General features: G+C 49.0%; 1 protein-coding gene across 2 annotated transcripts; it reads right to left on the minus strand.

Annotated features, from left to right (window-relative positions):
* Positions 1 to 8611: 8611 nt before the first annotated feature.
* On the minus strand, positions 8612 to 12339 carry LOC123105018 (ACT domain-containing protein ACR9). 2 transcript variants are annotated; one of them, XM_044526987.1, is made up of 6 exons: positions 11969 to 12339; positions 11004 to 11219; positions 10814 to 10919; positions 10289 to 10628; positions 9654 to 9938; positions 8612 to 9571 (listed from the first exon to the last, which is right to left on the minus strand). In XM_044526987.1, exons 1-6 carry the CDS (start codon positions 12204 to 12206, stop codon positions 9416 to 9418), a joined length of 1341 nt encoding a protein of 446 aa, XP_044382922.1. In that variant the 5' UTR covers positions 12207 to 12339; the 3' UTR covers positions 8612 to 9415. The 2 variants fall into 2 exon arrangements, with proteins under 2 accessions (XP_044382922.1, XP_044382914.1); XM_044526979.1 differs by having other exon boundaries at positions 11004 to 11222; positions 11969 to 12212.
* Positions 12340 to 14924: the final 2585 nt, after the last annotated feature.

The following is a 14924-nucleotide window of genomic DNA, read 5'->3' on the forward strand; positions in this document are numbered from 1 at the left end:
GAGCGCGGAGGCTCAGGTTACGCTGGCGCGAGAGCACAGCAAGGTCGCAGGCAGGCCAGAGGCCAAAAGTAAGCAAAGCGAGTCTATTACAGGCCAAAGACCAAAGAGCATAGAGCACGCAGGCTCGCTCGCAAGACAAAAGAAACCACTTCACGTCGTAGAAGCGGCTGGCGGCTCCCTGGCCAAAACGTAGACTTGGCGAAGACGATCTTGAGCTTGCTTCATCTTGTCAGCATCCTTGTGCTTCACCAACGGACTCCACTGCTGCATAAGAATGTTGCATTTGTAAAGAATATTAGCAGGGTGTGATGGGAAGATTCCCTCGATGGCAATTTTGTTCCTTGTAAGCCACATTGCCCAGGCTAGGGCACCGAGGCAACTCCAAAGGACACGTTTACTGCCACCCATCGTCGACGCAACTATGGCCGCTAGGTCAGCGGCCGATCGCGGGTCCCAATTGGTATTGGTGGCAGCTCGGACTGCGCTCCAGGCAAAGCGCGCTAGGGGGCAGCGGAAAAACACATGGTTCGCATCTTCCATGGTATTACAAATGGCACATAAGCCGGAAGACGGGCCGTTGCGCTTTGCAACATTGGCCGAAGTGGGGAGTCTATTGCGGAGAAGTTGCCAGAAGAACACCTTGACTTTAAGTGGAATACGGGCGTTCCACAAACCGGTCGGCATTGGGAATGCCGGTCCCTGAACTTGGCATAGCCTGCGGTAGAGGGATTTGACCGTGAACTTTCCGGACGTGGTGAGAGCCCAAGTGACCGTGTCCGCGGAAGTGGACAGCGTCGCCGATTGAGTCAGGCCCAGCAGCTCCTCATAGCGTGCTTGTTCAAGGCCCGTTAGCTCTCGACGAAAGTGGATCGCGGGTGGGTTCGAGGCTAGGGCCGTCGCTACCGTCATCTCCGGGTTGACCGCCAGGGCATACAAGTCCTGAAATTGGACCCAAAGGGGGTTCGCTCCCAGCCATAGGTCAAGCCAGAAGCGGGCCGAGCGCCCGTCCCCTACGACGAACTTGGCGCCAAGGGCGAAGGCCGGGCGCACCGCTTGGAGGTCGTTCCAGAAAGGAGAGCCCCGCGTCCTGCCTTCGAAAAAGTTCCCGTTGGGGAAATATTTATTGCGCAGCATGTCCACCCACAGACCGGTCGCCCCCTGCGACAGCTTCCAGATCCATTTGCACATGAGTGCAATGTTGAGGATCCGTGTGTTTGTGATCCCTAGCCCCCCTAGGTCCTTGGGTCTGCACACCAAGTCCCATCTGACCATATGGTACTTGCGTTTGGGTCCCGCACCTTCCCAAAAGAAACGGGACCTTGGAGTGTCCATCTTGGCGTGTACTCCTTCAGCCAAGAGGAACAACCCCATTGCGAACTGCGGCAGCGAGGACAGGCTCGCGTTTGTGAGCACTAGCCGGGCTGCAGAAGAGAGGAACTTCCCCCTCCACGGACAAACCCGCCCACCCACCTTGGTCCAGAGTGGCGCCCAGCCATCTATCGTGATGCGTTTGGCATCCAACGGGAGCCCAAGGTAAGTAAACGGGAGTTTGCCGAGTTTGCAATTGAGCTGGTCTGCGATACGCCTACTGTCGGACGGCTCGAGTCCCATGGGCATCACTTCGCATTTGTGGAAGTTGATCTTGAGCCCCGACATAAGCTCAAAGCTAATCAACAGGGCTTTGATCGTGGCCACGCTGTGCAGGTCCGGTTGGAACAGCAGTAGCGTGTCGTCAGCGTATTGCAGGTGCGATATCCCCCCTGGGATGAGGTGCCCCAACACCCCTTTGATGTGGCCTGCTTCCGTTGCTTTCCAGAGCAAGGTCGCCAGTGCATCTGCCACGAAGTTGAACAAGAGCGGTGAAATGGGATCACCCTGGCGAAGGCCGCGCTTGTTCCGGAAGAAGTGCCCTACCTCTCCGTTCACCGAGACCGCAGTTTGGCCCCCCGAGACCAACTGCATGATTCTGTGCACCCACACCGGCGAGAAGCCTCGGGTCAATAGGATTTGTCTGAGGAAATCCCAGTTGACGCGGTTGTAAGCTTTTTCGAAGTCTAATTTAAGTAAAATCGCCGGTTCGCGCGTGCGCCTAAGTTCGTGGAGGGTCTCTTGCAACGCTAATGGTCCCTCCAAAATGTTCCTACCGCGGATAAAGGCAGATTGGGAACGGCTGATTGTGCGGTGTGCGATCGGAGTAAGCCGCGTGGCACAACCCTTGGCGCAAATTTTGAAGGGCACATTAATGAGCGCTATTGGTCTGTACTGGCGGATATTATCCGCACCCGGTACTTTTGGAATTAGGGAGAGCACTCCGAAGTTTAACCTAGCAATGTCCACAAAACCGCGCATGAAGCCATTGCACAACGCGAAGATGGGTTCGCGCAACAGTGGCCAAAAGTGTTTAAACATCTCCACCGGCCACCCATCAGGCCCCGGTGCCGTGTCAGTTTTCATGCTTTGGAGAGCCTCGTCAATCTCCTTGGGGAGAAACGCGAGCCCCAGCTCTTCGTTCTCCGACTCCAAGACCTTTTGAGCTGGCAGCCAGGCGTCCTCTCTCAGCCTGGCGCGCTGAGGCTCGTCGGTCCCCATCAGGCTTATGTAAAAGTCGTAGATGTGTTTGCTAATCGCTGGTTGCTGGAGAAGGAGCCCCTGCTCCGTCTGCAGCCTCAGGATTAGGCATTTCCTGCGACGTCCATTCGCGTACGCGTGGAAGTAGCCAGTGTTCGCATCTCCCTTGAGCATCCACTTAAGTCCTCCTCGGCGCCTCCAGTATTCCTCCTCGGATCGGAGCAACTCCTCGACTTGCCCTTCCAAGGCGTATCGATGCGCCCATTCATGCTCCCAGAATGGACGCGGGTCTGCTTGAGTGTCGAGGATTGGGATCTCATCGAGAAGTTTCGCCCTCAAAACTTTCTCGTCTCGTCCCTGATTCGCGCCCCATCCCTTGAGGCTTGCACGCAAGCGTCCCCCCACTGCTGTCCAAAACTCCATAGGGCCGCGCTGCTGGCCCGTGGCTTGAACACTTCTCAACCATCTTTCCCGAAAGATATTGTCGAAATCAGGAGCCTCGAACCACGCTGTTTCGAAAAAGAAACGCGGGCTGCGACGTACCTTATCTTCCCCTGAAGATAGGATGAGTGGAACATGGTCTGAGCCGATCCTTGTTTCAGCAAGGAGCGAGCATAATGGGAACACCACTTCCCATTCCGGAGACATGAAGGCGCGATCCAAGACGGATCTCACCGGGGCTAGTTGTTTGTTGGTCCAAGTGTTTCTTGCCCCCGTTCTTGCCACTTCCCTAAGTGACATTGACGCAATTGCGCTGTTGAACATGGTCACCCTTGACCAGTTGATGTTGTCATTGTTTTTGTCCGCGTTCGATCGGATGAGGTTAAAATCACCACCCACTAGGAGCGGGACCTGGGATGCGGCAACTGCCAGCACCTTGGCTTCGAGTTCTCCCAGAAACTCTGCCGAACGTGAGTGATCTGCTGGTCCATAGACTTGCAGGATCACGAGCTCGCGTAGCGAAGCTCTCACGCGAATATTGGTTGCAATGAAGGAGGTGCCTACCTCCCAGGACAGCACCTCATATATGGCACTGCAAAAGCCAAGCAGCATGCCACCCGAATGCCCAATAGCCGGGCTATGTTGCCAAATGAAACGCTCCAAAGGGTCTATGGCTACGAGGTCTTGGTGGCGAAAATCAGTTTTAATGGTTTCCTGGAGCCCTACTATATCAATCCCTTCTTTCCTGATGTAGTCGCGGAGTTGGGTGCGCCGCCCCGAGTGGCCGAAGCCACGGATGTTCCAAATGAGCATCCGCATCTAGATGACGCGGTTTCGCAGGCGGATCCCCCTAGAGGTGATCGCCTTGGCCACGCGCCTCGCCTTGCCGCAGCGAGGCGAGGGAGGAGCAGCAACCCTGTTGCTGTCTCCCCTTCGGGCCGGAGACTTAGCGACGTCGAGGGATCCTCCTCGACAGCCATATGCTCCGCGTGTTGAGCAGCCGCCGCTGCGAGTGCCGCCTGAGCCAGTTCCTTAGCGCGCACCAGCGAGATTAGCTCGCTAACCCTGCCCTCCCCGATTGGTTCAACTCCACTCTCCACTAACACCTCGCCTAGGTGCTCGTCCGAGAAACAATCCAAAATCGAGAAACGGGGCAATGGATTACCTGAGGTTTCCAGGTTCTTCTGTGCTTGGAGGAGTTGGGCGCGTTGGAGCGAAGGCATGTTTCCTTTAGCGCCCTTAGCCCGCGCGCTGACCCGCACATGAGCTACCTGCCCGTCCACGACGGTCTTGGTACGCTTGGCCTTCGGGACAGGCACCGTCTTGTCCGCCTCCAGCGCGGTTGGAGCGGAGGTGGGCACAGCCAGCGCCATCACCGCCTGCCGGGGGGTCACCGGCGCACCCTGGAGCTCCGCCACACGAACGGCCTCCGCGCTAACCTTGCGCACGGCCACCTTCTTGAGCTGCTTCACCGCCCCGAGCTTGTTGGAGCTGCGCCCCCCTTGGGATGGAGAGCGTGAGGCAAGCGGCTGCGACTCCATGGACACCGCAATAGGAGTGCGCGCCTCCCCCAGCGGTTCCACCATCTGGCCCGCACCAGGCTCCGCCACCGCCCGCACCGGGGGGGGGGGGACGTGACCGAGCCCAGGTTGGAGCCATACTGGTTGGGGATGGGGAGATCCAGCTCCATGGACCCCCCTGTCAGCGGCGGCTCCATCGGAGGCATCGGCGCCCTGGTTGTCGCCCCGCCCTTGTCAGAGATGCCCAGCTTCTCCCAAGCCGTCGTATCGATGGAATCATCCTCCATGCTTGCATCCGCCTCCTTGTCGCCCCCAGCTAATCTTCTTTTGTGGCACCATCTTGGATGTGTAACAACTCTTGTGTCACTGATGGAAGAGGTGATTCAGTTCGACATAACTTAATCTTTCTTGCTTGTTTTTTATGTTTTTTGGTTTTTTGGTTTAGGAGAAAATAACTTAGTTTTATTGAGAGGTATAGATTAACATAATTCTCCCAATGATATAATTGTACTAGTTTTGACTTCGGTAAGGCGACACAGTTGTTTTTTTCTTTGTTTTGAAGCTCTCCCCATGACCATATTTTCTTCTCGATTTCTGCCAGACTATTTTCTAATTTACGGAATCTTCTTTCCACTGCCTAGCATTCTAAATTTTGAATCCACTCCCTAATTTGCCAACTCTAATGGTTTTGAAGGATCTGAGTTGATTCTGTACTTCCAAAACTACAGCAAGTTAAGTATATGCCTTCAATCTAGAAGAAAGAGGGTGTTGCATATGTAGCACCTTTACTATTTGTAGCTCCGGCATACATTGGACAACTTGGAAGGATTTTAGCATGAGATTTTTTTCCCGTCAGAATGGAATGTATTTATATCAAGATGTTAACGATCTCAAGAGCTACTCAAGACATCAAGGATGCACCCAACCAAAAATAATTACGAAACAAAGAAAGAGCAATCAGCGAAGAGGATGGGAGAAGATTCTACAAGTTTCTCTTCAGTTAAACAGTTTGGTGACGAAAGATCACAGAGAATGATGGGAGAATTTGCGATAAGATTGACAACATCAAAGTATACAGTATGGAAATATATTTTATAAAGAATCTAATAGAACTAACTTGGTTTGTAGATGTTAATACCTTTTTTATATACTTGTCAAACATAAGAATATTTGACTTGGGATAGAACTAAAATTTGGGACGGGAAAAGTATTTGGTAGCATCATTTATTTACATGCACTTGTCAGTCGGAGAAACTAATAGCAAGCGTAACCGCCCCACATAAATATCACAAGTCTGCCGCCTTGCCTCATAAAACAGGTTATACTCCATCTATTCCTAAATATAAGTATTTTTAGAGATTCCAATAAGGGACTACGTACAAAGTAAAATGAGTGAATCTACACTCTACAATATGTCTATATACATCCGTATTTAGTTTGCATTGAAATCTCTTTTTCAGAACAGAGGTAGTATCTGTAAAGATCACTTTGGGAGCACATGACCACTTGATCAATTCATTGGCTTGCTTTAAATGGATGTTAACACCATGTTCAAATCTAAGAGGATAGGAGGAGCTCCTACAAGTTTCTCCACGGTCAAACAGTTTGCTGAGGAGATATCACAGAGGATGATGGGAGAATTTGTGCTAAGATCTACAACATAAAATCTAAAATAGTTTTATACACATACTTTTCTTCACAAATCACAACAATTTACACTAAAGAAACACTTTTTTGAACACAACACTAAAGAAACACTTGGTATACTACATAAAGGACAACAATATTGATACTTATCTCACTACCCTTCTAATTAACAAGATGAGTTAAACAAGTAACTAGTGAGCTTGGCTCATTAAACTCATTTTGTTAATGAGGTCAGATTAAAACTTGACTTGACTTGTTAGATGCCGAGTTCGGGGCAAGTCGAGCCCAGCCACGAGCTAATTAAGCTTGTGATTTTCGAGTTAAAATTCCAGCCATGCCATGCATTTAATAGATAAGTAGTATGTTGATGTAATGGAGGCAATGAGCAGTGCCGGATCTAGGCCCCAGGCAAGGGGGCGCGGGGGGGGGGGCCCAACTTCTTTGTATGTTGTAGCACAATACTGTAGCGCTCGCTATAGGATACAAAGGGGGGGCCGGGGCGGACCGTTGGGCTGGATCCGCCCCTGGCAATGAGAACGGTTAAATTCTATCAAATACAATTGTGTGTGTGCGCATTAAGGTATGATAGGTATTCTGAAACTGGTGGAGTGACTAGTAGCAAGCTTAAGAGCATCTACAGCCGGGCATCCCAAACCCGCATCAAACGTCCGGCTGGACGGCCCGGTCACTGGTCGGACATGAAAATTCAACCCAGACGGGCGTCTCAAGTGGGCCTCAAAAGCCAGCCCAAATATGGGGCACCCGGGTGCGTCTGCTACGTCGGACCCGACCCATGCTGGTCCACCCGACCCCACATATATATATTCTTCCCCATCGTCTGCTCGTCGTACCAAACCCTAGCCATTTCACTCCACTCCTCTCTACTCCTCCACCACCCAAGCTCATCTTCGGGGATATTCGGCCGTCTCCGGCATGGTGGGTAGCAGATCTGACTCCGACCAGTCTGGATCCGTCGAATGGGGTGTCATCCCGTGCGGGTTGAAGGCAATGGCCGCCCGCATTGCACTCCTCCGCTCCCGCGAGGACAGCGCCCAACTAATGGCAGGATCTGCCCGGCGCGACTTCATAGCATCGGCTCAACGGGCGCTCGAATCCTCTGGCACTGGATCATCGTGGTCCAGGCAGCCGGAAAATCTCTCCTTCCCCGTCACCGGTTGGGCGGACTATGAGTCTCATCGGGGCAGGTGTGCCCGCCGTGGGAAAGTGAGGATAAGGGCCATCGAGGCCCGTCTCGCTGCCGACATGGGAAGGGCAAGGGAAGCCGTTGATGATCTTCTCCACCATAGACAACCATGCCAAATTTTAATAGTCCGATGGCATATTGTATTTCCCGAACGATGTAATGCATCGTTTACGTAGTTGCATGGGTTTGTATGGATTTGAGATATGCTAATTGAGGTGTCCAGTTGTGAGAAGGGTAATTTGAGGCTTAAGTGTCCGCGAGCTTTTAAGGGTCCGATTTGCCAAGTGCGGATGTACATGCTCCAATAGCAAGCCTAACCAATCCTCATAAACATCACAATGCTGCCGCCTTGCCTCATAAAATAGGTTATATCTGTAGAGATCACTTTGGGGGCACATGACCACTTGATCAGTTCACTAACTTGCTTTAAATGGATGGTTGTACGAGTCATGTAGACTAAAGTTGTTTTATCAGGCACTAATCATCTTGACAGGCTCCCTTAAGCGCAATCATTTCTCATCAAGCCAAAAAGAGGACGGCTTAAACAAAAAGAGGACGGATTAATCCTGTAATCCTGTGCAAGTTGGGCAAGCAAGTTGCACTTTCCAAACAAACATCAATAATGCAAACAGCTTCAGGTTCAGACGTCACCATCTCAAAACCATCAGCCGCACAGGTCACTCACCATCTCCACCACACTAGAACTAGATGGATATAATCACAGCTCTGAATCCATCCACCAGTGAGTTCATATGTGCAAAAAATAGAAAAAAGTTGGATCTTGGATGGGTGTCTCACATGTCACATGGATCCCACAGCCACAGGAGCTGGTGGAGCTTCATGTGCATTTCACGAAAACCGCACTGACTAAAGAGTTGTACAGAAAGCAAATCACTCCACCAGAATTATATAGAAGACAAATCACCCCACCAGCTCCCGCTGGATCCATGAGAGACATTCAACTCAAGATCCCCCTCTATGTTTTGCAAACAAAATGGTGCTTATATTGTAGTCTTCCCCGGTTCAGTTCATGTCTGATCTGCCATGCATTTGCGGCCACCTTCATCATCCCTGGTAAGCCAATACTCGAAATTGATCAAAGTTTATGCATTAGAGAATATCAGTCATTGATATATGGGTGTTACAAATTGCATGAGTGCTGCTGCTGATGATGACCAAGCCCAATTATCCAGGTGCTTGGTCCAACTATAAGCACGGTGTAGAGCATATATAAGTACAACATTCTTTTGTTAATTCACAACTTTGTACACGTACTTCCCACAAACAAAGTGTCTTCTTTTTCATATATAATAACATGCATGGTGACAAGGAAACACTAAGCCCTACATCAGGAAACAGGCCTAATAGTCTATTGGCAAAGCGGCCTAATAGTCTATTGGCAAAGCAGTAATCATACGAGAAGGCAGGAAGGGAGCAGGCGGGTGAGGCAGGCAGACGGCACATTCTACATTAATCTACAACAAACTGAAGTAGGATCTGCGTCAGCATCCAGCAATCCCTTGACCCAAACAAAGGACAATGATTGAGCCTCCAACCAAACATGTTTTCTGGGTGGGCAAGAGGACAGACAATGCGGGGCGACGGTGATGCACTAGCCTTCATTTCTTGATTCCCACTCACGATTTACAACACTTCCCACATGAAGATATTTTGGAGGCATCCAAGAGACATAGTTTTGTCACGTGTCCTGCGCTCGTTTGCTGACCATAGTATTCTCTCTGAAATCCTGCAACATAGATGAAGCTTTCTGTAGTTTTCCATCACCACTGATCTTGGGAAATTGGCCACACCCCCACAGTGCTGAGGCTGGTAGCTGCGAGGTACAGGGCACTATGAAGAAAAGTTTGGCCAGCAAGTTTGGCACTGGGGCTGGCCGTCCAGAATACATTGCATACCCACTGCAGTGATCATCTTCAAGCTTTAGCTGTCAGCAGGTTAACTAACTGGATACATTGGCTGCCTACTGGATGGCAGTCATTCTTGCTTTTAATTCATGGAGATACAAACCGAGTCTTCAGTTGTAACAGCCCATCAGTGTTTTCCTTACTCTATCAACAACACGGTTCCTATTAGTTAGGCTGTTTGACAAGGGAAATTCTTTGCTGTCATCCAGGAGGAATCGGTAGACCTCCCATTGGCGCTCCGATGCTGCCTGTCTCCCGATTTCTGCCTGAAATGATAAAGGGAAACAGTAAACACTAACTCTATTGTGGACTAATTTTGCACTTTTTCAATTAGGTTGTAACTCTTACAGAGAAAATGCAGATTCCAAGCGCTTTCAAAGCCAAAGTAGCATCATAGAACACCCGTGGCCGACCCTTCCCGGCAAGTTCAACAGGGTTGGCAACAAAGAGTTCTGTGTCCGGTCCACGGTTGACGATCATCACCCTAAGAGGATGGAGCATTTCGGACCTCATGCGGGACCGCAGAGCATCCTGTTTCTCAGGATCAATAACCTTCTTGCCATCTGCTTGCTTGATAAAAAGATCGACCTCGCGAAAACCTTTCTTGTCTGACCAGAATCTCCCATAAGTGACCTAGAATAGAGTAGTTAGAGCACACTGATGAAATCTCCTTTTTGCAAGCTGTAAATTTTGTATTCATTGAAGACGATACAGTGGGTAAACATACTCAGAGTAAAAGAGAGCAGAATAATTTTTATCATCATAACAGCAAAGGAGGATTAAAATGCCTTGCTGTAAAACAAAACTAAAATTGACTATTTGATTGTCAGTGTCTTCAGATATTCAGAAAGTCTATATACAGTCCTCCAGGTACTATTTTTCTCACACAACCTGAATTTTGCATGGGGTTGTATTGTTGAGAACTAAGAGGCCGTAATAAATCATAAGCTATGTACAACAAATGCATACATATCTTCAAGTACCTTAATATTGCAGTCCTTGAGTGTTCTCAACATGTCATAAAGGAGACCCTTCTGATCAACACAAAGAATTTGGAGCAGTGTGTGTGCAGGACTCAAGGAATTGTCAAAGTTGATGGTGGCCTTCTGCACCTTTTTCATCTCCGCAGAAAGAGGCCCTGAACTGCTCTCGCATTCATCTAGTTCCAATCTGAACAGCTCCTCAGAGATTGTTGGTGGAAGAGAAGAGAATCCTTGCTGGAACCCTTCCGCTGATAGGATTTCACAAGTAAGGGAAGGACCTAAGGTAGCAATCAGCATCGAGCAAATCTCTTCTTGCCTTTCCTTCGTATGCAACAGTTCCCTTCAGATAGAAATATGAACTGTCACATATATAGTAGAATTATTATACCATGCAACCAACCAACACCATTTGTAATACGCAGCAATTGATATTATAGCAGCAGACAGAGTGTCAAAAGTGAAGTTAATGCTTCAGGTACATGCACAAAACAGCTGAACTTCAAGACTGCGGCTAGTGAGACTTACATGCCATCAGTGATAAAGAAGAGGTTCACAACCCTCCCGTCAGGCGTGGTCGACACCTTCACTCTCTGGATTATAAACTCTAGCTCCGACAGTATATGCGTAACATCTGTGAATAAATAGTACAATTTATAACAAAAAAAAACTGGATGCACAGACAATTAGAGCATGAGGCAGGCTAAGAAGTCCTCACCGTGCAACAGCCCCCTACGGTCGGTCGAGAAGAGCTTGAGGAGGTAGAACTGCGGGGGCCCTGGCTCGGTGATTTCAGGGTAGAACGGGATGGCATATGACGAAGGGCACATGGCCATGAGCCGGTTCTTGAGGCTCCCCCACCGGACATTGATGGACGGCGAGCGTGGCACCACCCAGAAAATCACGTAGCACCACTGCCCGTCCGTCGACACGTCTGCTAAATCCGACAAGACATGAGATTTAGACGACAATGATGATAAGAGACCAAACGACATGTACTACAGAATTATGCAGCTGCGGACGAAACAGGGTGCTGTAGAACTGAGCAGGTTGCAACGTCCCGTCAGTTTTTTAATTATTTATGCTTATGATTGAAGCGCTGCTAATGATTGACAGCGTGCACAGAGTAAGATTAACATGAAAAATCAGGCGACATCACTTGTGATTAACACTTTAACAGCGAGCAGAACAGTACAGAATTATGTAGGTGCCAACGATTGACAGTGATCATACAGCAGCATGGACAGGAAAGTCAGGGGAGGTGGCGAGTAGGCCTGAGAAAAGAAATCCTAGTTTTTCCGTAGGCTCAATAAGGGATAATCATGAAATCGGGACAAACCACACGTCAGTGAGCTGCCTGCACAGCTAATCCTAGGAAATCGACGAACACAAAACGGCCAAAATTCCCCAACACTTATCTCCGGAAACACGCCGAAAGGGGCTGTGGAACTTGTCGGAAGGGAGGAAATCCATCCCCGAGGGGAAAAGGGAAAAAATATGAAATAAAATTAAAATTACGCGCAGCATCGTCCCCAATCCCGTATGATGACGACAAGAATCTAGCCGAGGCATGCAATTCACGCTCGCAATCAGACCAGGCGACCTGATTTGCCGCTGTGGATTTGGGGACATGGTGGGCAGGTAAGTGAATTGGGGAGGGGAGGGGAGGTGGAGGGGGCTCACCGCCGCGGGTGATGCGGAGGCCGAACTCGAGGATGGTGCGGCAGAGGTCGCAGCCGAGGCCGGCCTGGTCGGGGCAGTTGACGGTGACGACGTTGTCCTCCCCGTCCCCCGCCGCCAGCTCCATCACCACCGCGTCCTCCACCCCCGGCCCGCCGCCGCGGCCCCCCAGCACCGTCCTCCCCCCGCCTCCTCCCCCGCCCCCGCCGCCGCGGCCAGAGGATCTCCCCGCCATCGGCATCGCCCGCCCGCCGGCCCGCCTGGGATCCCGGCCCGGATCCTCCCTCTCCACCCGCTCGTTGGTTTCGTGGCCGGGTCGGGTCGGGCTGGAACTGTGGAGTATCGTGTGGTGTTTTTTTCTGTTGTTGCTGCCGCACGATGGGTGGTGCGAGGCGGCGGGCGCGTTGATATCGCCGGGCGGCCTGCTGGTGGGGCCCGCGGCTGAGTCAGCGCTGGGAGGGACGCGTGCGGCTGGAGGCGGCTGCTTCACGAGGGCGGCCAAGCGGTGGCAAAACGGGTGAATCTGCCCACTAAAATACGTCTACATACATTCATATTCATATATATTTTTTACTCAAATCTTAGAAATGGTCTTGAATTTAAAAAGGAATAGAGGGAGTAGTAGTGCCTCCGAAAGGCGATCGATGGGAACGTTGTGAAATATAAAGTTTCATATTAATGAGACACCAAAGCGTCAAACCTGAGTTTTGATTTTTGGTGGGCCGAGAGCACCACTCCCTCTTCAAACCACTCAACCATTGGTTGATTCTCAGGTGAGATGCAATTGACGTCTTGCTTCAGAGCGTCGTATGATGCCAGCGTAAAACATGTTTTTGTTCATAGTTAAGTTTTGGTAAGAAAAACGGAAAAAATCCAAAAACAACTTGATGGTCAGATTTCTTGTGGTGGAACCCATTCAATTGTGATGAAAATTAGACTGTTTTTGCCGATGAAATGATGGTAAGACAATGGCGTGGTATGCTACTGTGAAACAAGTAAATATCAGGTGCTCCGTGCTAGCTCCGTTGTTGGATCGAGATCATATGATCATCTAAGAAGCCCTTGGACCTACATGTAATTACAAGACTCTTGAAGGGGCTTTTCGCAAAGGTCCAAGGGCTCCTCATATGACCATTGGATCTCGATCAACACGGAGCACCATATATTTTTCGGTGTATAAAATGATGCTCGCAATTTTTATGAATTTATGTTATACTTCCTGATGATGTTTGTTCCATGGGAGATGGTGTTTCCATCGACTATAACTATGAAGCGCATGGGGTGACTTCGACAATTTTAACGTTAGCAGTTCAGTCTCTCAGAGGTGCTATAGACAAACACTAGTGCAGAACCGGGCTATAGCCCCGGTTCGTAAGGGCCTTTAGTCCCTTTCTGTAACCGGCACTAAAGGGTGGGGACTAAAGGTCCCCTCTAAAGGCCCACCACGTGGCATGAGCCCGCGCGGTGGACTGTGGAGGATAATATTTTTTTATTTTTTTATTTTTTTATTTTCAAATTTCTGAATTATTAGACGATTTTGTCTCTAATCACCGCTCATCATTGCTCTAATCACCCCTCATCATTCCAAATCGTCTAACTTCCCGGCTGGTCACCCATCCTCTCACTACTCCAGCCTGAGCACGCTTAACTTTGAAGTTCTATTCCCCCTAGTTTCCAAGTCTGCACGTGTTGTTTACCTGACAATGGTAAGCTGCCAATCCTATTAACCCTCAGGAATTTAGCTTGAGTATGAAGTTACATGTTTCACCGTTTTAGTTTGAAACTATTATTCTAAAAAATAATTATTATTTAGTAACCGAAATATTTCTTGAATAAGTAGTTTGACCATAGTTTGACCACAGTTTGACCATAGTTTGACCACAGTTTGACCAAAAGTCAAAAAAACTAAAATATTTATTTATTAACATGAATAATTTGAGCATATCTTTTTTTCCATAGTTCGACCACAATTTGACCAGATTTAACGAAAATTAAAAAAACTGAAATTGAGCATATCTTTTTTCCCTTTTAGAATCTGAGGATTCTAAAAAATTGGATGCGGATTTTCGTGCTGATTTTTTTTGATATATTATGCGTTTTTTCAACATCGTATGCAAAAGATATGACCGTTTTATATTTTCATAACACTTCTTTGCAAAACATGTCCAAATTTAAGTTTTTAAATTTTTGTAACTAGTAGATGTAGTAACATAACTACATCTCGAAGGATTTTAATTTTTGAAATTTTTGTCATTTTCTTTTGCTTTTTACAAAACTGAAAAGGTGATCCACGGGGGGGGGGGGGGGGTAGAGTTTAAAATGGGCCCTTTAGTCCCGGTTTATGTCTCCAACCGGGACTATAGGTCAGACCCCTTTAGTCCCGGTTCGTGGCACAAACCGGTACTAAAGGTTAGCCCTGTAGTACCGGTTTGTGCCACGAACCGGGGCTAAGGGCCAGTTCTTTTGAGCAATTCTTCCAGAATTGACCCCTTCCCCAGCTTCTCCCAGAATTGCCACTTAATATTTTTTTACAATTCCTAGCTAATTAATTCTGGGAGAAGCTGGGGAGGGGGTCAATTCTGGAAGAATTGCTCAAAAGAACTGGCCCTAAAGGGGCTCGTGGGGCCCCGGCCTGATGCCAGCCTGCCACCACCCCTTTAGTACCGGTTCGTGGCACGAACCGGTACTAAAGGTTCAACACGAACCGGCATTAATGCATAGCCGTTCGAACCGGGACTAATGGTACCATTAGTACCGGGCCAAAATTGAACCGAGACTAATGTGTCTCACATTAGGTCCTTTTTCTACTAAGCACGGCTCTAGAAAACCCAGGCCATGGGGCGAGGCATGGAAATAATTTCTAACCTATATTACTGAGGATATAGACGATTAACGAACAAAGAATGGAAATGTGTAGAAGATAGATTTGAAAAAAAATTGAGCTGCTAGAAGGGCAAGC

The sequence above is a fragment of the Triticum aestivum genome, chromosome 1B (assembly GCF_018294505.1).
Source record: "Triticum aestivum cultivar Chinese Spring chromosome 1B, IWGSC CS RefSeq v2.1, whole genome shotgun sequence".
Taxonomy (NCBI): domain Eukaryota; kingdom Viridiplantae; phylum Streptophyta; class Magnoliopsida; order Poales; family Poaceae; genus Triticum; species Triticum aestivum.